The sequence below is a fragment of the Geotrypetes seraphini genome, chromosome 3 (genome assembly GCF_902459505.1).
Source record: "Geotrypetes seraphini chromosome 3, aGeoSer1.1, whole genome shotgun sequence".
Classification (NCBI taxonomy): domain Eukaryota; kingdom Metazoa; phylum Chordata; class Amphibia; order Gymnophiona; family Dermophiidae; genus Geotrypetes; species Geotrypetes seraphini.
The window spans coordinates 393,357,975-393,385,727 of NC_047086.1; the positions used below are offsets into that span (position 1 = coordinate 393,357,975).

General features: G+C 48.2%; 1 protein-coding gene across 4 annotated transcripts in view; it reads left to right on the top strand.

Annotated features, from left to right (window-relative positions):
• The window catches only part of SUPT7L (SPT7 like, STAGA complex subunit gamma), a 34,605-nt gene extending 18,984 nt beyond the window's left edge, over positions 1-15,621 (top strand). For all 4 annotated transcript variants that reach the window (XM_033936861.1, XM_033936864.1, XM_033936863.1 and 1 more), the window contains exons 3-5: positions 1,517-1,841; positions 4,063-4,300; positions 15,184-15,621. In XM_033936861.1, the coding sequence (XP_033792752.1) occupies positions 1,517-1,841; positions 4,063-4,300; positions 15,184-15,440 (820 nt within the window). In that variant the 3' untranslated portion in view covers positions 15,441-15,621. The remainder of the gene's footprint in view (positions 1-1,516; positions 1,842-4,062; positions 4,301-15,183) is intronic.
• The last annotated feature ends 12,132 nt before the right edge of the window (positions 15,622-27,753 follow it).

A 27,753-nucleotide genomic window follows, 5' to 3' on the forward strand; every position in this document is an offset into this window, starting at 1 on the left:
ATTTTACATAAGAATAGCCTTACTGGGTCAGACCAATGGCCCATCAAGCCCAGTAGCCCCTTTCTCACGGTGGCCAATCCAGGTCCCTAGTACCTGGCCAAAACCCCAGGAGTAGCAACTTTCCATGTTACAGATCCAGGGCAAGCAGTGGCTTCCCGCATGTCTTTCTCAATAGCAGACTATGGACATTTCTTCCAGGAACTTATCCCAACCTTTCTTAAAACCAGCTACGCTATCTGCTCACACCACAACCTCTGGCAACGCATTCCAGAGCTTAACTATTCTCTAAGTGAAAAAAAATTCCCTCCTGTTGGTTTTAAAAGTATTTCCCTGTAACTTCATGGAGTGTCCCCTAGTCTTTGTCATTTTTGACGGAGTGAAAAATCGATCCACTTGTACCCGTTCTATTCCACTCAGGATTTTTAAAAAATAAATAGCTGCAGGTTAACGTAACATAGTTAATTCCATTGATCAAAGAGTTTATTAAGTAAACCCTTCTCTTTACAGCCCTGATGGCGAAGGATAAGACTCAGCTTTTGCTTTTAGGGAATCGCCTAATGACCGGCAAAAGTACAGGTTTGAAGTAGGTGGAGGACAAGGGAGTAGTTGTACCATTTGTCATAGGAGTCCTCCACCCACAGTCTCACCAATAGAGGGTGTTGTTTTACTGTCACATTTTCAATTGTGAGGGACAGGCAAGTTCTGCAGGACTTCAGGGAACATACCTGTTCTTAGCGACTGAAAATATTCCACCCCCTAGTGGTAGCAATGCAGCTGGAGGACACCTGCTCAGCTTAGAGGGAACAGTGGTTATGGCACACATGAATCCGGCCCGCCTAGCCGTTTAATGTGGCCCGCAGTACCTGTGCGGCATCCAAGCACTTGACAGTGCAGCCCCAGTCTCAGCAGCTCTCCAAGTGCCTTACCATGCTGCCTCAGTATCCCATTTGTAGGCAGAAGGACCCAGTCCCAGTGTAAAAGCTAGGGCGCTCCACACAAGTGCCTGACCGTGTTTGTTATTTTCAGAACAGGATTAATGCACGAGGATAGCGCGCGATATGGTGTCTTGGGGTGAGGAAGGATCTATACCTCTACCAAGACTAAGGGTTCCTTTTACAAAGCTGCGCCAGCGGTTTTAGCGCACGCACCTGATTAGCGCGCGCTAGCCGAAAAACTACCGCCTGCTCAAGAGGAGGCGGTAGCGGCTAGTGCGCGCTTTTCCGCGCGTTAAGGCCCTAATGCGCCTTCGTAAAAGGAGCCCTAAGTATCTTAATAAAAAATTTGGCCCGCGATTTTAGCCTGTGTTTTAGATTTCGGCCCCCTTACGTGATTGAGTTTGACACCCCTGGGTTATGGGAATCAGAAAGAAAGGAAAATGCTGGATGAGTTGATGAGGCATATGGGGAGAAGAAGAGGGGTCTTGTAGGGAGGATAAACGGCTAAGATTTGTTCCTCTCTGTTTGTTTTTCACTGCACTTAAGGCTTGATACCCTCTTTCTGTTGTCTGTGCCATCAGAGGGAAGGGAGAGCCCGTGACTGAGCTGAGCTGGACGTCTTGTCGGCAGCTGCTGTATCAGTCAGTCGCCACTGTCTTGGCCCACACAGGATTTGATTCTGCCAATGAAAGTGTCCTGGAGACCTTGACAGACATCGCGCACGAGTACTGCTTGAAGTTCACGAAATTGCTGAGATTTGCAGTGGACCGAGAGGCTAGGCTTGGGCAGACCCCCTTCTCCGACGTCATGGAGCAGGTGTTCCACGAGATGGGCATCGGCAGTGTGCTTTCCCTGCAGCAATTCTGGCAACATCGCATTAAGGATTACCACAGCTACATGCTTCAGGTGAGAATATATGTGCTACAGTCTGAAAATTCATGTCCAGGTCGTAACTTTAATTTTGTCATAAAATCCTTAAACTGCCCCAGCCACAAAGAAAACCCAACACTGACCTAGGCTAATATTATGGGAGAAACCAAGGAAAGAGAGTACAGGTTTTGAGAAGGCCCCAGGCCTCATAGCACCGTTGTCTTGAAGAACGTATGCTCAACAGACCCTGTGAAAACACATGCCTGTCTTTTGAAGTGCAATTCTTTTTAGGTATCTTTCAAAGGTAAATAGCCTTCTCTTTAAAAAAAAAAAAAGAGTATCCCTAGCACTTTGCTCCCTTTCCCATCTCTCCCTGGCTGCTGAATTTTTCTCAACCCTCCTCTGACCAGTGTAGTCTAAACCCTCTCCCTCCCTGACTACACTTATCCGATCTGCTTAGGACAGGGCAAGCAGATGTCTTGGTGGTCCCCTCAGGGGGGTTAACCAATTTCTGTTTATTGTGGGGACTGTCAGCCTAGCATTGCTAGCAGTCAGCATTTTCGGTTGGCCTAACCAACGTCAGCAAAGGTCTATGGGAAATTATATCAATCTGACTCTGGAATGTTGATGCAGATAGACCCTAAATGCTTCTGTACAGAATTTACATACATTAAGCATCCAGCCAGACTGGATTGTTTATCAAGAAGATAGGCTACTTCAATGGGAAAAAGAAGCCAGAGGTTAATCCCATCTACAATGCCTGCAAATATCACACCTTCCTTATCAATTAAACTAACCATTGTTTCAAATAGTTTGCAAATTATAAACAGAAAGATACTGGGAAATACAATAGTTTCTATATTTAGAATAAGATTCCAAGCTATAAAAGCCTCTCTGCAACATCCATCTCTATCTCTCTCTCACCTGTGAGGCTATTGAACTCGGGACCTTGCAGAGTGTAAGGCCGCTGCAATATAACCCCATTTTGGGGGGGGGTCTAACCTTACAGGGACCATGTGAGGGATGCTTGCTGCAGGTTTCTGGGTCTCGCTGCGCCTTTGTCAGGTAGAAACCGACGTTTCAGCCACCGTGCTGTGGCTTTCTTCGGGGTATGCACTGAAGTCTTCAGTGTGGGTTCACGGACCTGATTGGGAACAGGGCAGTCCACCAATTTGAATTTTTGCGGGAAAGTCAGTTGGTCAGAGATTTGAGGTTTGTTGTGAAAGTCCATAGACTCTGTTCAGGGTTCTGACCCTTCTATTTGGCTTTGCCATGGTCATCTTGTGACAGACGGTTAACCTGAACTTGCACAGCAGCCCACTCTAATAGGGACTTGTTGCTGTCTTCAGTCCGGCGTATGTTGATGAGTCCTGTGGCTTATAGCCACTGCTCTCAAACAGGTCTCACAGTTCAAGGGGCACAACTGCTTCCTGGAATGCACAGATACCTAAGGCCCCTCCCAAAGGATGCACTGGGACCTTAAGTATTTGGAACAACCAGGACCTTAGGCCCCTCCCCTGTGCATCCCAGGATGCACTGGGAAGGGAAAAGCTCACCATTTTGGAAGAGGCGGACCTGCTGGCAGGAGGGACTGGGCATTCCTCTTGCTGCTGTTCTACAAAAGGTACCTGGGGGGTGTTGGTTGATCAACTGACCAATTTGCATGTATAAGAATTTCAGCAAATGACTTCAATGGTGCGGTCAATTACCACATCATTTAAGCTAATTGAAGTAATTTAGATTAGGTGTGGATTTTAGTTAGGGTATCATTTATAGAATCTGACCCATAGTTAATTCCCTCAGTATAAAGGAAAATAAACCACAAATATGCAAATCCTTGCCATCTGATTGGCTAATTCTGCTCCTCTCCATACTATTCCAAATCCATATTGTATCTGTTCTCCTTTCTAATTTCTTGTAAACCGTGCCGAGCTAAGCGCTATATAAACCTAAGGTTTAGTTTAGTTTGTACCATACTATTCGTTTTTGCTAGTCTTAGATACAGGACCAGCTCAAGGAGTGTGGTGCCCTGAGCCAATTTTTGTGTGAGCAAAGGAACACGCTTTCACTGCTGTGAGGGGTGAGCTGTTGAGGTAGGCTTTTGATTGTTTTGAACTTTGGTGCCCTGAGGCAGTGCCTCACCCAGCTCATGCCTTAAGCCGGCTCTGCTTAGTTAAATTTCAGTTGTGTAATCTTCTTGAGCATGCCTCTCTGCTTGCACCAACATCTTAAATGTTTAAAAATAATTCCTCGACAGGTCAGCAAGCAGCTGTCTGAAGAATATGAGAGCATCATCCACCCAGAAAAGGCAACAGAGGACTTGAAACCTGTGAAGATCAAGGAGGAGCCTGTCAGCGACATTACCTTTCCCATCACCGAAGAGCTGGAAGGAGACTTGGCTCCTGGGGACCAGACCCTGCCTGTGGGAGTCCTGGGGGCTCAGAGTGAGAGGTTTGCTGCCAACCTGGAGGTGGAGGCATCACCGCAGGCTTCAGGTATGGCACCCATGCATTGCACACAAAGACTGATATTGCATTCCTCAGAGGCTGCCACTCTGTCTGAAAGTTTCAAGTTTATTAAAATTTTGATAAAACGCAAATCAAGTTTTCTAAACGTTTTACAATTTGTATAAAAAAAGGGGAAAACAATGAACAAATAATTACCGGCTAAACAATACATCACACGCGTGAAACAATATGAACTACAATTTAAAAGTAAAGAGAAGAAGAAGGGTAAACCACAATAGGGAAACAAGGGAGTGCAGATTATTAAATGACCATGGCTGATTCCAAGTCTTTCAACAGTTATATGCATCACGGAAGAGATAGCACTTTAAATTTCCCTTGAACTTATCTAGATTTTTTTTTCCGACCTGATATGAAGTGGTAGGAAATTCCATGCTGTGGGGGCCGTAATTTCAAAGGAGGTGGCCCGACGCGTGCTGATGATTTTCAGGGATGGTGAGAGAAGAGAGAGATCATATTTGCGAGGCACCATGTATATATGTGAAGCAGACATCAAAGAGGCTTGCTTTAAGAAAAAACACAGGGCCTGATATGCAAAGGATTTATGCTCTTAACTTTCAGAGTCATGCTCCTATGTTATCTTCTTTGAAGATTTGCTAGGGCTGACTGCATAAATTTGTACTTAAAATTTCTCTAAATTACTAAATTTTGAAGCATAAAATGAGGTGGAGTTGTAAAAAATGTACCAATTCTGATTCCATCTTCAAAATGATAAATGTACTTTATATTCTTAATGTATATATATATATATATATATATATATATATATATATATAGATAGATAGATAGATAGATAGATAGATAGATAGATAGATAGATAGATAGATAGATAGATAGATAGATAGATAGATAGAGAGAGAGAGAGAGAGAGAGATGCTCCAGCTGCCCTTTCCTGCCTCCCCTGCCTTTTGACAGGCAAAAAACCGCATTCACAGTTTTTTTAAATTGAATTTCAGGGAAGTACTGTACTGACTTCACAACTCTTCTGGCAACATGGGTGGAGTTAGACTACACCTTCAAAAATGTCCCTCTATATATTGTCTTTTTCATGTCATTTCACTGTCATGCTCTACATTGTTACAGAATGGGACGATTCACCTCAGTTGTTCATTGCGAGACGTTTCAACACAGCCGCGATGAAATGGCCGCAACGAATCGTCTTCTCTGCATTGAACTGCAATGCCCCGGTGCCTCGCCTCATCTCCGCCCCCTCCCTCCTGCCGATGCCTCTTCTCCTTTCTGCCCCCCCCTCTTTGGCCTTCCTCTACCACATACCTCTTCTAAGGTTTGCCGGTGCATCTTCCACCCTCCTGCTTGGCTGGTCTTGGCTCTCTTTTGATGTCACTTCCGTATCGCGGGACCCTGTCGTGACATCAGAGGGGATATGAGGCCGGTGCGTGCAGGTGGTTGAAGATGCTGCTCGCACCAGTTACTGTGTTACTGACAGGTCTGCCTGTTTGTTTGGGTTTTTTTCGGGGGGGGGGATTTTTTCAATGGCACAGATATTTTGCATGTGTTAATACAATGGCAAAATATGTGTCCCATAAAAAAAATGAAAAAAATGGCAGGAGGGATGCCCAATCCCTACTGCCACGCAGAACACCCCTGCGCCAGGCACCCTGGAGCCACTGCCTTTCCCCTCCCCCAAACCCCTCTCCCCCAAAATGGCAGGAGGGATGCCCACTCCCTCCTGCCACCAGAGCATGTATTATGTTCTACATTTCTTTTTGTTTTGTTTTTTGGGTTCTGCAAGCTTTATGCATGCTTAGTTTTTCTTGCAAATTGTTTAGTAAAGCTTTCTATTTGAATTAAAAAAAAAAAAAAGAAGTACAAGAGAGTTTTAACCCCTTCAGAGCAGAGGGGCATGCTCTGGGTTTAGGAGAACAGTAATCTTATATCCGTTGCAGAGGAGCAAGAGCAGGTTTCTATAGTGTAGGCCTCATATACCAAGACCGAACTCATTCAAATAAAAGGCCCTTTTGTTTCAGATTCAAACTGTAATAGCTCAGAAGTCTCTTGTCTTAAACTGTACTTATCCAAATAGTTTTGCTGCTAAGTTGAACAAAAGTCCTATTTTTGGTGTTCTGGTTTTGTTTATTATCCCAGGACAAGCAGGCAGCATATTCTCTACATGTGGGTGACGTCATCTACGGAGCCCCCTAGCAGACGTTCTCGCAAACAGACATGCTTGAAGATCTTCAAGCTTGCAAGTGCTTCAAGCATGAGCGAGTGCCCCTCCCACCCTCAGTTCTATGTTTTGCGCGGAACCAGAAGCACTGCTCCCTTGCTTCGCGCGATCTCATTGTCCCTCTTGCACCGCCGCTTATTTGTTTTATTTCAGGTGAGTCGCTGTGCTCGCATGTTTATTTTGCTTTCCTTGTCTTTTTGACCGGTTTTGCTTTGGCCGCCTGGCCTTGCGGGGCCGCGGTCGTCCTTTTTCTTATGTCCCGGCCTCGTTCCGGGTTTAAGAACCGGGTGATCTCCATCACCGACCCCCATCGTTGATGTGTGGAGTGCCTGGGCGTGGAGCACCGCGCCGAATCGTGCCCATGTTGCGCGACTTTACAACCGCGGGCTCTTTGTCGGAGGGTGGCCAAGATTCTCCAACTATTTGGCCCGATGGATCCAGCGGGATAGGCCTCGAGCTCGGCCTCGGCATCGTCGTTGTGTGCCTCGGCCTTGAAGGCTTCGGCCTCAGCTCCTCCTGCTACACCGGCCTCGGGTAAGTCTCCTCTTCCCTCCTCAGGTATGCTGGCAAAGATGCCTTCCTCGGAGTCTCACGTGGGTGCCGCCTCATCGGCCTCGTCGAGATCTCATACAAAGCGTGCCTCCTCACGTAGAGAATACTCTTCCTTGAGGTCGCTTCCGAAGGAGCGCACTGCTGCACCTCCGACCCAACCTCCCTTGTTCTCGGTGCCTATGTTCGAGGACATGCTTAAGGCTATCATTACTATGCAGATTTCCTCAGTGGTGAGGCAACTCCTCCCAACCTCGACGCCGCTGACCTCGGTCTCGGCCCAGTCCCGGTCTGACCAGCCTGAGCGTCCTTCTCTCGGGTCTAGGAGATGTGCCTGCAAGACTCGCAGTCGCCTCGAGTGATTCTTCGTCCCCTGATTTGGGGCCTGTGACTTTTCGAGGGTCTCGGAAGGGGACCTGTCTTTCTTCATCACCTTGTCGAGGCTCGCCCCTTCCAAAAATCTGCGGTCTTCTCCGCCCCTTCGGGGCCGGTCTCCGACCCCAAAGACCACGGCTACTGTTATAGACTTGGAATTGGAAGCTGGTTCGCTTTCCCCGACGAAGCTGGTGGGCGCCTCCCAGGGGTCCTCTTCGAGGCCTATAGGGGAGTTTTCGTTTACTCCGTCTTTGCCGAGGCTGCGCAAGCTAGTGCCTCGGACTCCATGGTCCTTTCCGATACACCTTTCCCGGGGTTGTTCCTCGACACCTCTGAGGCGGTTTAGTCGAGTCTCCTCGATCTCCCATTCGCAGCTCCGGCATACTACTCGAGGGAAATTTCTCCCTCTTTCTCTGCTACCCCCAGATCGTGATCGGGGTCCCCGCCAGAGGATGTGGCCTCTTCTTCTCATACCTCCTCCTTTGCTCGTTTCATTTCTGACATGGGTAAGGCCCTGAATCTGGACCTCCAATCTGAGTCCCGTTATACCCAGAAATACCTGGCGGAGATGGGTGTTTCTCATTCGCCTCATGAGGCGCTGCGTTTGCCTCTACATCAGGTTCTTCGACAGACATTTCTCCGGAACCTGGAGACACCTTATGCGGTTACGGCCATTCCCTCCAAATTGGAATCCCGTTACTGGACAATCCTGGTCAAGGGGTTTGAAAGATCTCGGCTTTCTCACCAATATTTGGTGGTTGAGTCCTCCTTGAAAAAGACCAACCCCTCGAAGGTGTACGCTGCTGTTCCTTCGGGATGGGAGGGCCGTACAATGGACAAGTTTGGTCGCTGCCTTTATCAAAATTCAATGATGGCGAACTGTGTCCTCAACTATAATTTTATCTTCACGTCCTATCTCAGATTCTGTGTGAAAGCCCTCCACTCCTTTCAAGCGGACATGTCAGCTTCTCGGCGTCAGGAGTTTTGTCTTCTTGAGGAGACTCTCCCAGCTCTGCCTCTATATGTTTCAGGCGGCCTACGATGCTTTCGAGTTGTCCTCGAGGGTCACGGCCTTTGCTATAGCCATGCGTCGCCTCGCCTGGCTCAGGATCGTCGATATGGATCCGAACCTCCAGGATCATCTTGCCAAGCTCCCTTGCGTGAGTCATGAACTCTTTTGACGATTCCATTGAAGTGGCCACCAAGCGCCTCTCAGAACACGAACTGTCCTTCGCCTCTCTGATGAGACTTAAGCCGAAGACTCCCCCTTTCCCGGCATTACAAAATTCCTCTTCGGAGGTATCCGCAGAAATCTACTCCTGCGTTCTCTCGGCCGCCTGCGAAATGGCCTCAGCCTCCACAGTAATGTCAAGCCGGCGAAGCCTGGGCCGTCTTTTTGACAATTCCTGTCTGAGCCTGCCAGCTCCCTTCCCTGGAGCCTTCAACCTTCCCATCGGGGGTCATCTCCATCATTTCTATCCTCAGTGGGAAAGTCTTACGACAGACAGTTGGGTCCTTTCCATTGTCTGGGAAGGGTACTCCCTTCACTTCAGTCGCGTACCCCCGGACCTTCCACCAAGAGAGTTTACTTCTGCCTGGTCTCAGCTGCCTCTCCTTCTGCAGGAAGCTCGGGCCCTCCTTCGCCTCCGGGCGGTCGAGGAGGTTCCTCCGGACCAGTGGAATACGGGGTTTTATTCCCGGTACTTTCTAGTACCCAAGAAAATGGGAGATCTGCGTCCGATCCTGGACCTCCGAGCCCTGAACAAGTTTCTGGTCAAGGAACGATTCAGAATGCTCACCCTTCCTACGTTGTATCCCCTGATGGACGAAGGGGACTGACTGTGCTCGTTGGACCTCAAGGAGGCGTGCACACACATTCCGATACATCTGGCCTCTCGCCAGTATCTGAGATTCAGGGTGGGGGATCTCCACCTCCAGTATCGCGTTCTTCCCTTCGACCTCGCGGCCTCTCTGAGGGTTTCCACGAAATGTCGGGTCGTGGTGGCAGCGGCCCTGCGTCTCTGAGGGCTGCAGGTGTTTCCCTACCTCGACAATTGGTTGATCAAAGCGTCCTCTCGCCAGGAGGTTCTGCGAGTGACGAATCAAACCATTTTCCTCCTTCAGTGTCTCAGTTTCAAGGTGAACTTTCCCAAATCTCATCTCTGTCCGTCCCAGTCTCTCGAGTTCATCGACACGGTTCGCCTCCGCTCTTTCTTGCCTCGGCCTCGTCAGTTGACCATTGTCCGCTTGTGTCAGTGGGTGGCCCTCCTGGCCTCGGTCCCGGCTCAGCTCATGATGGTCCTACTCGGCCACATGGCCTCCACTGTTCACGTGACTCCTTTTGCCAGTCTTCACCTCTGCATTCCTCAGTGGACGCTGGCCTCTCAATGGAACCAGGATTGGGATCCTGTCTCTTGTCTCGTTGTCGTGACTCCTTTGTTGAAGCAGTCTCTCCACTGGTGGATGCTCTCTTCAATCTTTCCAGAGGTTTTCTGTTTCATGCTCCTCCCCCACAGAAGGTCCTCACGACAGACTCGTCGGCCTTCGCTCATCTGGGCGGTCTTCGCGTCAGGGTCTTTGGTCCAGTGCCGACTGCCTTTGTCATATCAATCTGCTGGAGCTTCGGGCGGTTTTCCTCCCTCTGAACGCTTTCTGTCACCTGCTTCGCAACCGTGTGGTGCTGGTTCGCATGGACAACCAGGTTGCCATCTATTATATCAACAAACAAGGGGGCACGGGGTCTTGGTCTCTGTGCCAGGAGGCGATGCGGCTCTGGGATTGGGCCATCCGCCGCAACATTTTCCTTCAGGCAGTCTACATTCAGGGCCAGCAGAATTGCCTGGCGGACAGGTTGAATCATCTGCTGCAGCCTCACGAATGGTCTCTCCATTCTTCGACCCTGCGTCAGGTGTTTGCTCGTTGGGGGACTCCGGATGTCGATCTGTTCGCGTCCCCTCTCAATCACAAGTTGCCCCGCTTCTGCTCCAGGGTCTACGCACTCCACAGGATCGAGGCGAATGCCCCCCTTCTGGATTGGATGAACCTGTTTTTGTATGCGTTCCCTTCATTCCCTCTGATTCTGAAGACTCGTCATGCTCAAATCCACGCACGCCACCATGATTCTGATAGTTCCTCGGTGGCCCCGACAGCCCTGGTTCTTCCTTCTGCTGCAGCTCAGTTCCAGGGAGCCTCTTCTGCTGCCTGTTTTTCCTTCTCTGCTTACATATGGGTCGGGGATCTCTGCTTCATCCCAACCTGCAGTCTCTGCACTTAACAGCTTGGTTCCTCGAGACTTGATGCCTTCGTTCCAATTCTCCCAGTCTGTGCTGGATGGCCTGGAGGCCTCTTGGAAGGAGTCCACTCGCCAGTGTTACCATCAGAAGTGGACCCGTTTTGCTTCTTGGTGTGCTCAGCTGCGCCTAGACCCGCAATCTGTCTCCTTGTCGTCTGTCCTGGATTATCTATTGCACTTGTCTGGCGCTGGACTCAAGTCCTCTTCGATTTGAGTCCACCTTAGTGCCATTGATGCTTTTCATCAGCCTGTTGATGGGAAACCTCTCTCTGTTCATCCTGTGGTTTCCTGCTTCAAGAAGGGCCTTTTTCACGTTCATCCGCCCCTTAAACCTCCTGTGGTTTGGGATCTCAACGTGGTCCTTGCTCAACTGATGAAGCCTCCTTTTGAGCCGCTGGCACGGGCTCACTTGAAGTTTCTCACTTGGTAGGTTGTGTTTCTTATTGCCCTCACTTCTACCCGTCGGGTCAGTGAAGGCCTTGGTGGCAGACCCGCCTTTCACTGTCTTCCATCATGATAAGGTGGTTCTCCGTACCCATCCTAAATTCTTGCCTAAGGTTGCTTCGGATTTTCACATCAACCAATCCATTGTTCTTCCTGTGTTTTTTCCAAAGCCACATTCTCATCCTGGAGAGGTGGCTCTGCATTCCCTTGACTGTAAGCGTGCGCTGGCGTTCTACTTGAAGCGCACTGCTCCTCATCGTACTGCTCCCCAGCTGTTCATCTCTTTCGATCCTAATCGCTTGGGGTGTTCTGTTTCCAAGTGGACCATTTCTAACTGGTTGGCCACTTGTATCTCTTTCTGTTATGCTCAGGCTGGTCTCTCCCTGCAGGGTCGAGTCACGGGCCACAGGATCAGAACGATGGCGGTGTCTGTTGCTTTACTCCGCTCGACTCCAATTGAGGAAATCTGCAAGGCTGCCACTTGGTCCTCGGTTCATACTTTCACCTCTCACTACTGTCTGTATGCTTTCTCCAGGTGTGACGGCCATTTTGGCCAGTCAGTTTTGCAACATCTGTTCTCCTAACTTGCCAACTCTCTCACCATCCCTTGTGGTTAGCTTGGAAGTCTCCCATATGTAGAGAATATGCTGCCTGCTTATCCTGGGATAAAGCACGGTTACTTACCATAACAGGTGTTATCCAGGGACAGCAGGCAGATATTCTCGCAACCCACCCACCTCCCCGGGTTGGCTTCTTTGCTAGCTATCTGAACTGAGGCCACGCTGAGGGGCACTCGCGCATGCACGGTACACTTGCAAGCTTGAAGATCTTCAAGCAAGCTGCTTGTGAGAACGTCCGCTAGGGGTCTCCGTAGATGATGTCACCCACATGTAGAGAATATCTGCCTGCTGTCCCTGGATAACACCTGTTACAGTAAGTAACTGTGCTTTTCTGGTAGCCGATATTAAAGTGAGCAAGAATGTGCCCAACTAATAGAGGTTACCCTACTGCTTCCTGCCACAGCCTGGCCTGGATTATTGTGACGATTACATTCCCTTCGGGGAAAAGGGAGACCTAGAAACTTCAGATTCGACTCTAGTTGCACAGATACCAGGTTGTAGAGGGAATCCTGGTCAAGGACTGTCACTACAGTGGCTAGGTAGGGGAGGCAAGGCAGAAAATTCATCGACAGAAAACAATTCCAACTCTTGGTACAATCCCTAATCCTAGGTCTAATAGACTACTGCAACATACTATATCTCCCCTGCACAGCAACCATGATAAAACAACTACAAACAATACAAAACACAGCCCTAAGACTGATCTACTCACTGAAGAAATTCGACCACATCACAGAGGCAAACCACGACTCACATTGGCTCCCAATACAAGCGAGAATACACTTCAGATTTTACTGCCTACTATTTAAAGCAATAAACGGAGACAGCCCAACCTATTGGAACAATCGACTAGTTCAATCCACCTCAACCAGACATAGGAGAACCCACGCACCATTCACACACCCTCCAACCAAAAACGTCAAAAGAAAAAAACTGTACGACAACCTCCTAGCCACTTGAGCTGCATCACTCGACCCCCAACTCTACAATCTATTGACCTCGACCACAGACTACAAAACCTTCAAAAAAGAAATAAAAACACATAAAACCGAACTAACTCAATCAGAAATGTCCCAAGCATCACCTGCAAGTACTCCATATGTACTTCTAATACTATAACAATTCAGATGTAATCCTTAACAACTCAAAGAAATGTACAAACTACTCCCTAAATACTTCTAATCTCCGGACAAACCATTTGTAATCCACCTTGAACCGCAAGGTAATGGTGGAATAGAAATCCCTAATGTAATGTAATTAAAATGAGGGAACTTCCCCAAAGTAGTTACTAATGAAGACTCATGATTTCATGGCCCCAGCAAGGTCTGCTTCTTTTTTTAATATATATATATATATATATTTACATTTATTAGCAATTGCAAAATGGACCAAACAATCAGGAGCGGTACAAATAACATTATTGAACAACGATGAGCCAACTAGAGCAGGGGTGTCCAACCTTTTGGCTTCCCTGGCCACATTGGCTGAATAAAATGTTTCTGGGGCCGCACAAATGCGCAAACACTGCAGCAAGACAGAGGAGGGAGCCGGCAAGATGGTAAACACCCAGGGACAGCAGAGGAAAACACTGCATCGCCCTCGACCGGGGCCACACAAAATCCTTCACAGGGCCACATGCGGCCCTTGAGCCGCAGGTTGGAAACCCCTGAACTAGAGGGAAAAACAACCAGAGGATCTAGTGATAGTCCAAACACCCCCCAGCCATAGTCATGTCGCAATTGACGCCATACAACCACCATCCTAGTCACAGCAAACACACACTCGCCATGTATCTAGCCACTCATACTCATCCACACAGCCACTAGCAGAGGTGGCCCGCTATGAAATACAGGGATCTCCTAAGCAAGGTCTGCTTCTGATTGGAAGAAAACTGCTAGATCAAAACAGAATCTCCAAATTCAGCATCTAGTGGTGTTCACTATATTGGATGTGGTAAGAGCAGATAGCATAGCTGGTTTTAAGAAAGGTTTGGACAGGTTCCTGGAGGAAAAGTCAATAGTCTGTTATTGAGAGAGACAAGGGGGAAGTCACTGCTTGCCCTGTATTGATAGCATGGAATATTGCTACACCTGGGGTTTTGGCCAGGTACTAGTGACCTGGATTGGCCACCATGAGAACAGGCTACTGGGCTTGATGGGCCATTGGTCTGACCCAGTATGGCTATTACACTTCTCCCTCCGTATGTGCGGTTTCAGCAATCGCGGTTTCGATTATTTGCAATTTTTAGCTTGCTGGCTCCTCCCCCCAAATTGTCAGCTTGCAAAGAGAAATCGCTGATTCAAAGCGTTTACATAAGAACATAATAACATAAGAATTTCCGCTGCTGGGTCAGACTAGTGGTCCATCCTGCCCGGCAGTCCACTCACGTGGTGGCCCCCAGGTTAAAGACCAGTGCTCTACATGAGTCCAGCCACACCTGCATATGTCCCAGTTTAGCAAGAACTTGTCCAGCTTAGTCTTGAAACCCTGGAGAGTGTTTTCCCCTACAACAGACTCCAGAAAAGCGTTCCAGCTCTCCACCACTCTCTGGGTAAAGAAGAACTTCCTTACGTTTGTATGGAATCTATCCCCTTACAGAGAAAATCGCTTATTCCCAGCACTTTCTTCACATTGTTGTGCCTCTCCTACAGGAACAGGCCAGGTCTCCCATCATGTTATTTGTGGTTTCACCATATTCATGATGGTTTTTAATAGAAAATAGCGAATAACATATGAAAAAGTTATTTGTGGTTTTTCTATATTTGCGGTTCTGTTAATCCCTATCACAGCGAATACAGAGGGAGTGTATTGTGTTCTTACAAGAGCTAAGTATAGGACAATCAAGCCATTGTGACATCACTGATGAGGTTGGCTCTGAGGCACTGTGGAATGAGGAATTATGACATCACAATCTCAGCTCTGGAATGTTGCTCTCATTGGGGTTCCGCAATCTTTGCTATTGTTTGAGATGATGGAATGTTGCTACTTTTTGGGTTTAGGCCAGGTTCTAGAGACCTCGATTTGCCACCATGAGAATGGGCTACTGGGCTTGGTGGACCATTGGTCTGACCCAGTAAGGCTATTCTTCTGTTCTGTACAGTGTTCCTAGATAAGATATAACACTTCTCAGAGCTCTCCTGTTCCTGGTTGAAAATAACATTTTATAATTTCTTCATGCCATTGGATCTCTGCCACCTTACTGTCCGGCACAAGCTAGTACTAACATTGAATTTGCATTATAAGCCCTGGTTGTTAGACATTGGATGCTGGTGCAGCAGTATCACGCCCTCCTCCTCCCTTGCTGATTGCCTTTGGGCTGTATAAGTGGTTGTATTGCTCTCCACCCTTTCCCACACTTTATTGCTTCCTTGTCTTTTGTTTCCAGGTGCAGAGGCGAATGCTTCGCCGCTCTGGAACCTGGCACAGGTAAAAATGGAGCCACAGGAGAATGAGGAAGGGCCCGGGCCCGGTGTTCTGGGCAATGACGTCTTTGAAGAGCCCATGTCTGCCATGAGCGACACAGCCATGCGGCAGACACCCAATAGCTCGGAAGATAGCTACGGGTCCCATTCACCAGACAGCTTGATGGGCTCGTCCCCAGTCTTTAATCAGCGCCCCCCCAAAAAGATGAGAAGGACATAGGCACATTTCCGAAGGTGGGCCTGAATGAGATTTTTTTTCAGTTCAGTTCATTTTGTGACTTTTTTTCATTGAAGGAGAAGAGTATTTTTCTAAGCCATGGAATTATTTTAATATTAAAATACAAGTGTAAGCCAAGTTTGTGTGATATTGTACAGAATAAAGAATGTTTTTTCTTTTTTGATATTGTATTGACTGGATTGATTTTTTTTTTTTTTTTTAGCTTATGTCATTTAGGACTTTCGGTACTTCAGGCCTCCAGAACTAGGACTGAGGTCCAACTCTCTGAACTTTCATTTGGAACTGCCATGCCTCCCTTTCTTTTAGATTCTCCTTCCAATTCACTTAGCCCAGTCATTGACTGATGTTCCTTGGGCAGGGACCATTCACTGGGACTCTTTCTAAAACTCTTGTCAGATGACCTTACTGTAGCTGGTAGTGTTTGATGATACATAGATCTCCCTCAAGAGGTTCTGCACAGTGGTGGCTGATAAATTAGGTCCTGTACTGTAGCGACTTCTTGTGACTCTTGTCTTTGCCATAAATCGGTGACCACAGGGGCCACAGTATTTCTGCTCTGGCTCCTTCAGTTGAACTAAAGCCAGAAGCTTATAGACTGCTATTCAGTTCCCTACTGACTTCAGCTGGATTTGAACCAACAACTATAGCTGAACGGCTCTGTAATACGAGTATGATGGTTTGTTGGAGCCATGAAGTCTCAGTCTCTTGCGACTCTGGAAATAGGATTTAGTTGTGTTTTAACTGTTGAACGTGCTTGTTTTGGCTTTTTAACTGTGGACTACCTAGGCAGCTCATTACCCCAGTGGAAGGTAGAGAAAGACATGGAGACAAATTTTTCCCCGTCCTCGTGGGAACTCATTTTCCCGTCCCAGTGAGTTCTTTTCCTGTCCCTGCCTCGTTCCTGCAAGCGCCATCCTCGTCTGCCCAAGCCTCAAACCCTTTAAAATCATAAGTGTTCAAGGCTTGTGCGGTTAAGGCAGAGCTTACAAGAATGGGGCAGGGACAGCGACATAACTTGCTGGGACAGGGAAATTGTGGGGACAGAGACAAATTTGTCGCCGTGTCATTCTCTAGTGAAAGGCTCAGCTGGCAGCCAACCTTAGCTGGGCATTAAAAAGCCCCAGTCCCTAAATATGTAGCCTCAGTTAGTGAGCTGAAGGCTTGAGAGTAAATGTGTGCTTTAGGGGGGAAACATGCATTCCTGATAAGCTGAACCAAAAAGAATCTCATTTGGAAAAATGCTCCCCCAAAATATAATAGGTCCAAAATCTATCTTCCTTCCCCCATGCAGCATTGTTTCCCTTTCTCTGCCACGTCTAACATATCTCCCTCCCTCCACCCCCATATGTCCATTTCTCCCTCTCACCACTCTCATCCCTCCTGCAACAATTTTCCTTCCTTCCTTCCTTCACCCCCACCTCCACTCATAACTAACATGCATTGCTCTCTCATGCTTCAACAGATTAGTGGGAGCGATTCATACAAGATGCCTGCTGCTAATCCAGAACCTCTCCTCCGTCACATTCTGTCAGGGCAGAAACAGGAAGTACTGACAGAGGACAGAGACACAGCAGAGGAGAGGCTTCCAGGTTAGCAGCAGGCAGTGTGTATGAATTGCTGCCACTAACCCGTTGAATCAAAAGAGAGAATAGTCTGGAGATGCAGGAACTGTGGGAGCTCAGCCTGCTCCCCAACATGGGAGGCAAAATTAATTGTAGAGGAAAGAGGGCAGGAGACCTTCGCGGCACAGCCTATCCCCTACCAGCAGTTCACTTATAGGGTTACCAGACGTCCGGACATGTCCTCCTTTTGAGGACATGTCCGGATGGCTTTTCAAAACCTGGCACTTTGTCCGGGTTTTGAAAAGCCTCGCTCAAAATCACCATCGGGCAGGAGGATAATGCGATGATGTTGCGTGCACGGATAAACACATGCGCGGATGCCCTCCTGCCAACCAGAGCAGGGAGCGGGGATGGGACAGCATTGGGAGCAGGACTGGGGTGTGGTACAGCGGGGATTGGTGGAACTGGGCGGGCCTGGGGGACGGGTCTAAGGGGGGGTCCAGATTTCCGAACGGAAAATCTGGTAACCCTATTCATGTACTCCTTGTGGTATGTATAACGTGTTCAGAAACTCTGCCCTATAGTGCTGCTAGGCATCAGGCCTGGGGAGCACCAGCAGATATGCACGAAGGCAGTGCAGTGGCTGAAAAATTGAAGAAGTAAAAGAACCCCCCTCCTCCCAAAAAACAAACAAACAACCAACACTTGCCCTCTGATCCACTGCAGTGCTCAAGGTCCAGCTGCATTCCCACCTCTTCTTTGGCATGGGAAGTCTGCCAAAGAGTAGGGTTACCAGATGTCTGGATTTCCCCAGACATGCCCTCCTTTTGAGGACACGTCTGGGGGTCCGGACGGCTTTTCCAATCCTGGCACTTTGTCCAGGTTTTGAAAAGCTTTCCTTCGTGCAGGAAGGCATACGCGCATGTGCGGATATGACATGATGGCGGCACGCATGCGCGGATGTGCTGCATGATGAGAAAGGTAGCGGGGGCGGAGCTTGGGCAGGATTGGAGGCGGGGCTGGGGCGTGAAGAGCTGGAACTGGGACGGGTCTAGGGGTCTGGATTTTCCAGACGGAAAATCTGGTAACCCTAGGTAGGAATATTGCTTGGGTTGCCAGATTTCTTCTGTGAATAAAGAGGGCACGTGGTTCTGCCCGCCCTGTTCCGCCTCCAGTTCTGTTCCATTCCGCCCCTTCCCTGCAGCCACACGAACCTCCCCAAGCTCGGGACCACGTGTGCGCATGCACAGATATTGGCGTGATGACATCACGTGCATGCATATGACATCATTGCATCAACATCGCATGTGCAGATGCCCGTTAGACGCGGCCCTGAGGTCGGGGACTTCCAGAACCTGGACAAATTGCCAGGTTTTGGAAATCCCTCCAGGTACCAGGACAGTCCTCTAAAAAGAGGACATACCTGGGTTTTCCCAGACATCTGGTAACCCTAAACTCAAAGGTCTTGCGCTTATTCTCTTTACTTTCATACTGCAAGCTGGGCTTCAGCAATCCTTCAGGCCCCTGGGGGGGGTGGAGGATTGGGGGGGAGACTGAGAAAGAGATGGATTGAGCTGGATGGGCTGGTCTGGAACAAAGATGGGCCTCTATCTTGATACAATCTGTCCTGGGTAGGGGTTAGCACACGGCTCCAGAAAAAGGAGGACGGATTAAGACATCTGGGTTTTACTTCCATTGCTTTCAACAGAAGTAAAACCTGGATGTCTCAATCCGTCCTGGGGGAGCAGAAGTAAGAAAACAGCAAGGCAAATGGTCCACTCGATCCAATGTGGGCGAGCAGAAGGCAATTACAGGACAAGGAGAGGGTCTGCGGACAGCTCTACTTCATCAGTCATGAGAGAGAAAACAATTGAAAAACTCCGTAAAGGTCAGAGCTGAAAATAACCAGCCTCCCCACAGCACACGGAGCAGCATAAATTGAGATGTGAGACAATTTGAATCTATGGTAAAATATGAATATTATCAGATAACTGATTTGCAGAGGTTAATATGAATAAATGTTTGGATAGTTTCATCTTCAATAAATGCGTTTCTAAGCAGCTTTTCTCCAGCCAGGGTTCTACGATGCTTTGCTATGCAACCCTTAAGAAGAGCGCAGGCAACCACTTCAGGGGTGGATACCTCGCTAGCGGGGACACATTTATCTTGCCATCCAGTAAATGGGCAAATGTGGTTTGTTGACGCCAATAATCAGTTAAGAAATTTGAAGAAGCCACGGGCGGGTGATCTTTGAATTGTACTCGAGTCACTGGCGTCAAAGTAACTGAATGCTCAAATAAGTGCACCAGCTTAGTAACAGTTGAAAAAGTTCAAGATTCAATTGGGCCCCTCTTTCTGCTTTCTCTCTCCCAGAAGTGATAGACGGAGGCTGAAGTGTTTTGTTAATAGAAACTTCCTTTTTGGGGGGCCTTATTAGATTAACCAAAGTGGGCACAGGGAGAAAAAGTAAAGACTGGCATCGTACCCTCCGCTGCCTCTTGAAACGGTGAATGAGGTTTCTGACTGAGCAGAGATAGGACTAAGGGTGTTGTTTCTCCCACCCTGTGACAGTATCTGTTCCCTATACTGTATTCAGGAACGTCCCAAAAGTTTTCCAGCAATGGAATAGGCTGAAAATTAATTTTAAGATTCTCTTTTATCCAGGGGCTGGATTGTCAACTTTGTGCCTCACCTCAGCTTCCAGGCCCATATCCCCCCACCTCCACAAGACTGTGAAATGTTGATAATCTCAACCATCTTGATGGCTTCAACCATGCCAATGCTGGAATGATCTATAAAAAGATTTGTAACTGGACAAAAGGATCCTTAGGTGTATAGCACTAGTGTGCCTCAGATTTCAGGTGTGCTGCAAGATGCTGGAAAAGTGAAAAAAGGCGGTTGAATGTGGGTGTGTTGAAATAAAGATGGATGGAGTGTTGGGGGGGGGGGCTGGAAAAAGGTAGATTGTGTGTGAATGGGGTAGAAGTCCGCAGGAAGGTGCATTGTGGTGGTGGTGGGCATTTGACGTCTGGGGAGATGCCAGTCCTTATAATGGGGGAATTCTGCACATAAAAATTACAAATGAACCCCCTCCCCATTTTTTTACAAAATCATAGCGCGGTTTTTAGTACTGGCTGTGGTGATAACAGATCCGACGCTCACTATGAGTGTCTGAGCTAATACTGCCACGGCCAGTGCTAAAAACTGCGCTATGGTGTGCAGAATTTTAAATTTTTTTGCACCTAATTCCCCCATGAGTAATATATATATGGGGTAATTTCATAACAGGCCTAAAAAAATTAAAAATAACACCAGTTTTATGGAAGTAACAGAGGTGCCCATATTTTGAGAGCCCAATCTCCAACACAGCAAAAAAATGCACACTAGTTCTAAGGCAGCTATGATGCATGTACTCTTGCTGTGTATATGGAACATGCATAATCCGAACCCTGCTGTCTTTTGCAGAGTGCTTAAAAGCCGGTGTCATATTTCACTGTGCCTACTTTTTTATGATTGCATACCCCTGAGCAACTGTAGAACCTTTTCCTGTATGTAAAGCGTGCCTTTCGCATGGAAAATGCTTCAGAAAATTAGCCCCATTGAGGACCATCTCCGAAAGCTAAGGTGAATGTGCAGCCATGGGTCAGCGTAGACTCAATTCTCGCATATAAAATGGACAGGATGATTGATTACTAGTCTTAAAGCCCGTTACATTAACGGGTGCTAGAATATATGTCTGTCTTTCTTTCTCCCTTCCACTGTCTCTCTCTCCCTGGCCCCCTTTCTCTGTCTTTCTGTCCCTCTCCCTCTCCCTGTGTCTTTCTTCCTTTCTTACTGTCTCCCTCCCTCCTGCTGTCTGTCTGTCATTTTTTCCCTGCATTTCCCCGTGCAGCATCAACAGCATTTCCCTCCCCCCCCCACTTCCCTGTGCAGCAGCGGTATTTCCCTTCCCCTCCAGGTCCCTGTGTAACAGTAGCAGTAGCAGCATTTTCCCCCACCCCCCTTCCCTACTCTTACCACGATGTGGCCTGCTCTTTTGGTACTTCCCCCTTCCCTTCCCGCGGTCTAGCCTGCTCCAAGGGCCCCCCTTCCCTTATTGCGTTCCTCGCAGGCAGGCCCAGCTTCTCCCTGCACGTTACCTTTTTTTAAATTGTGTTGCCCTCCCTCGCGTGGCTGCCTGTCTGCCTGGTCCTGTTGAGCGGCTCGCGGCTGTAGTCTTTTTTTGTCGGCACTTCCCTGCCTGCCCCACAGTCTGGCTTGCTCCAGGAGAATTTTTTTTTTTAAGTTTTAAAGTTGTCGCGGCGGCTCCTCTCAATCCCTGCCAGCGTCGGAAGCCTTCTCCGACGCTGGTGCGGCTTGTGAGAGGAGCTGACACCGCGATCTTTTGGAGAGCAGGGAGTCCAGCGCTGGCGGCCAGTCCTGCCAGCGAGTGTAAGTAGATGCTGTACGGCTGGGGACTTGCGCATGCGCACTCCTGCGGCCACGGACCTACATCTCACGGATCAGAGATCACGGAAGCATGCAGGTATGAGTGCGCAGGCGCGGCTAGGGTTTTATTATATAGGATGGAATAAATGGGTCTATATTGAGAACCATCTCAGAAAACGCTAACTCTGTATTGTAACACCTTTACAGAAGCTCATAAAAACCCCAGTCATTAGTAGCAGTATAGAAGCGTTCAATAAACAATTCACAGCCGAGTCCCGTCTGGGTGGGTTTGTTCTCCTCAGATCTTTGCTGTTCTCTCTTCCTCAAAAGTTTCCTTTCTGCGTGTATTCCGTGTTTCTTGTGCTGTACAGATAGAAGCATTAAACAGCCGAGCAGGCGATTCCCCAGATCGCTTCCAGGGACAATAATGGCATTTATCATGAGCAAAATAGCTGCGGTGAAGATCTGGTTGAGTGGCTCGCGAGTGCGCATCGGGTTTGTTGATGAACTAAACAAGATGTTGTGATGTAGTTATGTGCAGAGAGCAGGGCCTCGGCTGCCGCCTAATGAAGTCTCTGAGAGGGGAGCCGACCAGACCGAGGCTCTGAGATGGTAATGAGAGGGGAGGTTAATGCTGGGCCATTCCCCAGACTGGTGACGAGAGACGCGTGCAAATGCATCTGCGGTCTCGAGGCCAGTAATTGGGATTTTGAGCTTCACAGGAGGGAGGCCCTTAATGGAACATGAGAGCGCTCCTTCTGCCAAGTCATTAATGAGGGAGAGTTTGGGGCTTTTCAGTATTTGTAATGGGGCTCTTCTGATATTGAAAGGCAATGGACTGCTGCCAGTAAGTGATTATAATTCAGCTTTTCAAACTGGAGCTGGATCTGAAATTGAGCGACTTTGAACCTCTAGGACATGAAAATGGGGACGATCGTTGGCACGCCCCCCACTGACCGCACGGTTTGCTGGAGAGCGATCCTTGAGCATGCGCAGACCATCTTCCTTGACTGTAGATGGTCTGCGCATGCGCTGGCCCTTCGTGCCTGGCAGAGCTTATTTACTTTTGTTACTTAGCTGACTTTTTTTTTTTTTTAACTTCGCGATCCCGTGGTTTTAACCCGCTTTAAACCCGCGGGTTAAAACCACAGGCTCGCACTGCAGGGAAGGGCACGCGAGTTGGGGCTGAGCAGGGCGGCGAGACAGAGCTGGAAACTCGGGGGCAGAGAGCAGATCGGGGTAGAGAGCAGGAGATTGGGGCAGAGAGTAGGGCAGTCGGAAAGGACCTGAGTGACTGGTCCTCAGCAGTCACTTATTTTTGGATCGGTCAGCCCAGTCGGTGTCCCTCATTTTGTTTAGTGAATCGCTGCCTGCCTACATTTGAATGCCGTTCCCCCTCATTTGCATGTGCGAATCGGAGGATGATTGGGACAGAGGTTAGTGAATTGGGTCGGAGGGAAAAGGGGTCGCAAACCAATCGGTACACGATCGGTTTGCTTAGTGAATCTAGCCCTTTGTCTGCTGTAACAAAAACAACAGAGGCAGGTGACACCTTATAGAACTGACTTATTGAGGCACGGCCTTTTGGGGAGCACAGTGAGTCCGCTGTGTCAGATGCATCTAACAGAGGGGGGCTCTGGTCCTAGAAAGCTCTTGCTTCAATAAATTGGTTACTGTATAAGATGTCACCTGCCTCTGCCAGGCTGACAAATATGAGACATGACATCCCAAGCACACAGGGGTCCTTTTATTAAGGTGTGCTAACCGATTTAGTGCCCGCTAAATGCCAAGGCATCCATTATATCCTATGGGCATCTTCGCATTTAGTGCGCCTTAATAAAAGGATCCCACAGTGCCTGAACCATTCGTAGCATCCCATCCCAGGTCATTAATAAGTATTCCAAATGTGGTATCTGCTGGGGATTCAGAGGTGGTGGTTGGGGGGGGGGGGGAGGGATATGAGGGCATTGGGCACACTTTAGTTACCGCATCGGTGAGACGTCAATTGAGCGCAGGACAAAAGCATTCTGACAAAGATGCGCAGACAATCGCGCGGACATGGGCACACCGCCGGGCCCGTCGCTTTAAATCCCATACGTTAGCACTGTGGGAGGAACCCTCCACTACATGTACGAGTCCTCACGCTCATGTTGGGGGTGGGGGGGGGACGACCCACCCACCCACCCACTACACTTAAAAACTTCCGAACTCTGAAAACTGAATGGAAAACAGAAGTTTTAAGTGTACTTGGGGGGGTTCACCCTCTGAATCCCCCCATAATGGGCGCACGAGGACTACATGTACTGGGGGGCCTTCTCCCCATATCCCCATCACAGCTATAACGTTACCGGTTTAAAGTGGTGGGACCGGTGATGCGCATACGTCCTGAGCGCAACTGTCGACCCGTCTTTGTCGATGCGCCAATGTCCGGCGCGCTTTAGTTACGGAACTGAGGGCATCGGCTTAAGGAAACTAATGGTCCCATCGCATAGGGAAATAGTACACGAGTACGTAAGAGATGCAATTTTCTCGGTTAACGGTCCCAAGGTGGGGAATTCATTACCACGATCGATCTGATTAATACCTACTATCGATAAGTTTAAAGCCCACCTGAAAACAATTCTTTTTAGCGATGCATACTGAACAATAAATATACATCTGGGAAAACAGAAAAATATTCCTAGTGTACTTTTCCAGTCCTCTTTCCTTTGCGCTTTTGTAGTTCTACCCTTTGACCAGTTTCATGTATTTTAAAGTTGGTTTTAGCTCAGGGATCTCAAAGTCCCTCCTTGAGGGCCGCAATCCAGTCGGGTTTTCAGGATTTCCCCAATGAATATGCATATTCATTGGGGAAATGCTGAAAACCCGACTGGATTGCGGCCCTCAAGGAGGGACTTTGAGATCCCTGTTTTAGCTGTAACTGCTTCTAGAGCAGTGGTTCCCAACCCTGTCCTGGAGGACCACAAGGCCAGTCGGGTTTTCAGGATAGCCCTAATGAATATGCATGATAGAGATCTGCATATAATGGAGGTGCTAGGCATGCAAATCTGCTCCATGCACATTCATTAGGGCTAGCCTGAAAACCCGACTGGCCTGGGAGATCCTCCAGGACAGGGTTGGGAACCAATGGTCTAGAATGTCTCACCTAGGAGTACCAGATTTTACTTTAGTAAAATACGGGCCCCCAGGCCCCCCCCCCCCAGTTCCGCCCATCTCCACCCCCATTACGCCCCACACCTGCCCCCTGCTGCCTGCTCTCATCAGGCAGGAGGAAATCGGATTTCCTCCTGCCCGACGTGATTTAGAGGGAAGCTTTTCAAAACCCAGACAAAGTACCGAGAAAAGGTTTGGCACTTTTTTTCACCGCTTGCTTCAGCGTGGTCTGGCAAACGGCAGCGTGCAGAAAGAAAATTTCAGCACTTCAGCGTGGTAAGTTTTATTTGTGGTTTCACGGTATTCGCGAGGGGTTTGACCACAATACTGCGAATATGATTGAAAAAGTTATTTTCATTTTTGGGGGGTATTCGCGGGTCGGCTTTGCCCGTAACCCCCGGGAATACAGAGCAAGAAGTGTGCTTGATTAAATTACGAGGGGGCGCTGAAAAGTTCTCAGCCCAATCAAGAAGGGAATGACACGAAAACATGAAACATCCAAGTTATTCCACATGTTCATCCCCTAAGTTCAACACACTTGGCAGTTGGCACATCATGTCTGAAGTTTCTGTAACCCTTCCAAAAAGTACTCTGTGTCTGGTCACCGAAATACTGCTCCGCTGCTTCAATCACTCGAAAATTGTTACCCTTTCAAACTCTTTTTAAGGTTTGCAAACAGAAAATAGATGGCACAAGATCTGGTGAGCAGGGTGAACTGTTCTTGGCCTGGTATCCTTGAAATGCAGGTAACAACAGCTCGTCTGGAAGTACTTGTCTCCGTGTTTAGCATTTCACACTGCTTAAAATAGGAATGATGTTTTTTTAAGGCAGTCTGTTCTAATCTCTGCCCTATTCCTCAATCCTTTGGGGGAAAAAGGTTTCATTTAGCCCTGAAAGCAATGTGCAATACTGAATGCCCTCAGAAGGTGGTGCTACCTGCCTGGTTTACAACTCATCACTGTATCTGAAGTCCTTTTTTTTTTTTTTTTTTACAAGAAAGTGCCATTTCCAATGGGGATTTTCTACTGAACATTTGAGGCACGTACATTTGTTTCTATGGAAATGCCAAAAAGAGAGAAAAATGTGTTACTGCTCCCCTTTGTACAGCAAGTAAGCTTGGGAGCAGTGGATCTGCGATGGAGTCATTTCTAGCCCACCCCGCCCCACACCTTCACCCCCCCCCCCACCAGAGCTGAAAGTGCAGCACATGAATCGCTTGGAGCACGATTCTCAAAACTTTAACGCGGTCGCTAAGCAGTTTTCCGGCAGTTTAGCCTGCACGCATTTTAGCGGCGGATTATCTCTGAGATTAGCGAGGTTTCTAGCAGTCTCCATCGATGGCATGCAAATGGGCTTTTTAACATTGAAATGAGCCCTCCGGTGTATTCTTAAAAATCGCCGAGGCATTTTCGAAGAGCGGCATCGGCTTTTGGTGACAAAAAGCAGCGATTGGTCCGGGGGTGCCATTAGTGCTAGCACTTGTGTTTTGACTGTAGCTAATGAAAAACAAAAAGGTGTATCTATATATATTTTTAGTAGAGGGTAGTAAAATTACGCTTCTTTTGAGTCTTTGGGAGAGACAGGCATGTTTGACGCGTTTCTTCTTGAGCACGTGTATAATACCTTTGTCTTGTGTGTTTCTGGCTGTGGGTCTTGATTAAATTTTACATTTTAAAAACGAATTACAAGATTTACCTGAATTATAATAGTTTTTTTGGAGAGAAAGACATGTTTTATCCGTGATTGAAAAAAATTCGACGTTGCTTCTCCCCTCCTCTCCCTTCCATTCGTCCAGTAATGCAGCAGGAGAGTGCTGTTGTTTTTATGGCGTTTTTCTGCGCATGTGCGCTTGTAGGAAATCTTTGCTGCTGTCTGCCAATTTTATTTGCATATGTGATTTTTAAAGAATTTCATTGGTCTTTAGATTCGGTATCAAAACGGCTGTGGTAGCAGACCATCACTTTTTAATGCGGGTTTTTGAAAATCCTGCCCTTAGTGCAAGGCTTCAGTGTGTTAATAAGGTTAGGGTTACCAGATTTGTTGAAGCAAAAAAGAGGACACTTGGCCCCACCTCCAGCCCTACCTTGTTCCACCCCAGCCCCTCGCCCCCCTTAGGCACCTTAGGCACCCCAGCCCCTCCCCCCTTAGGCACCTGGGCTAATCAGGTCCTAGGATCCTGTGGGTTAGGCAGGGGAGGCAGGCCTGCTGGCCGGACGATGCGAGGTCCCGTCCGGCCAATTCGCAGGTAAGCCCGAGGGGGGGGGGTTCCGGGGTGGGGGGTTTCATTGGGGGTGGGTCCGGCAGGAGGGATTGGGCACCCTCTTGCCGTGATCGTCGGGGGGGTTGGGGAGGGGAGACTGGCGGCTGTAGCCGCGGCTGCTATACTAATCGCGGCAAGGGATCGTATAGCGGCCGCATCTACACAAACCCGATTCTGTAACCGGCATCTGCAACATGGACGTCGGTTACAGAATCGGGTTTACTTTGGGCGGGTGTAGGCCCGATTCTGTATAGGACGCCTGGGACGGGTGTCCTATACAGAATCCGGGCCTTAGTGCTATAATTTAAATGTGGGAATGCTCCTGTGCCTCTTTTTCAAGCCCGGCTCTGTGGATTACTTTGGATCTGTTACTCTATATGTTATTGCCTCTGTTTAATAAGCTTAATCTAGCCATGATCTTTTTTATCCACATTTTGGTATTTCCTTGAAGATTGTTTTTATATTTATTGTATTATATGTTTATTCAACTATATGTCTGTTATTACTATGTGTTCATTCTAAATACTGTGGGGCTCATAATCGAAACAGAAAACGTCCAAAAACCGGCCTAAGACGTCCAAGTGCTGATACTAAAACCGGGTTTTGGACATATTTCTAAACGACCTAGGCCTTCATAGTGCCGCTGAATGACCAAAGCTAAACGGGGCGTTTCAGGAGGAGTGTCGAGGGCGGGAGTTGGGTGGGACGTGAGCCGGCTTAGACTTAGTTGTACAGCATGTATAACCGAAAGTTATACAGCCGACGATCGACGGAACTTGGACGTTGTGACTTAGACCATGTAAAACATGGTCTAAGTTACAAAATCCCACCTAAAGTCACCAGATAAGCACTGCAAACACATAAAACAGACTCCCACACACTACCCCAGTGA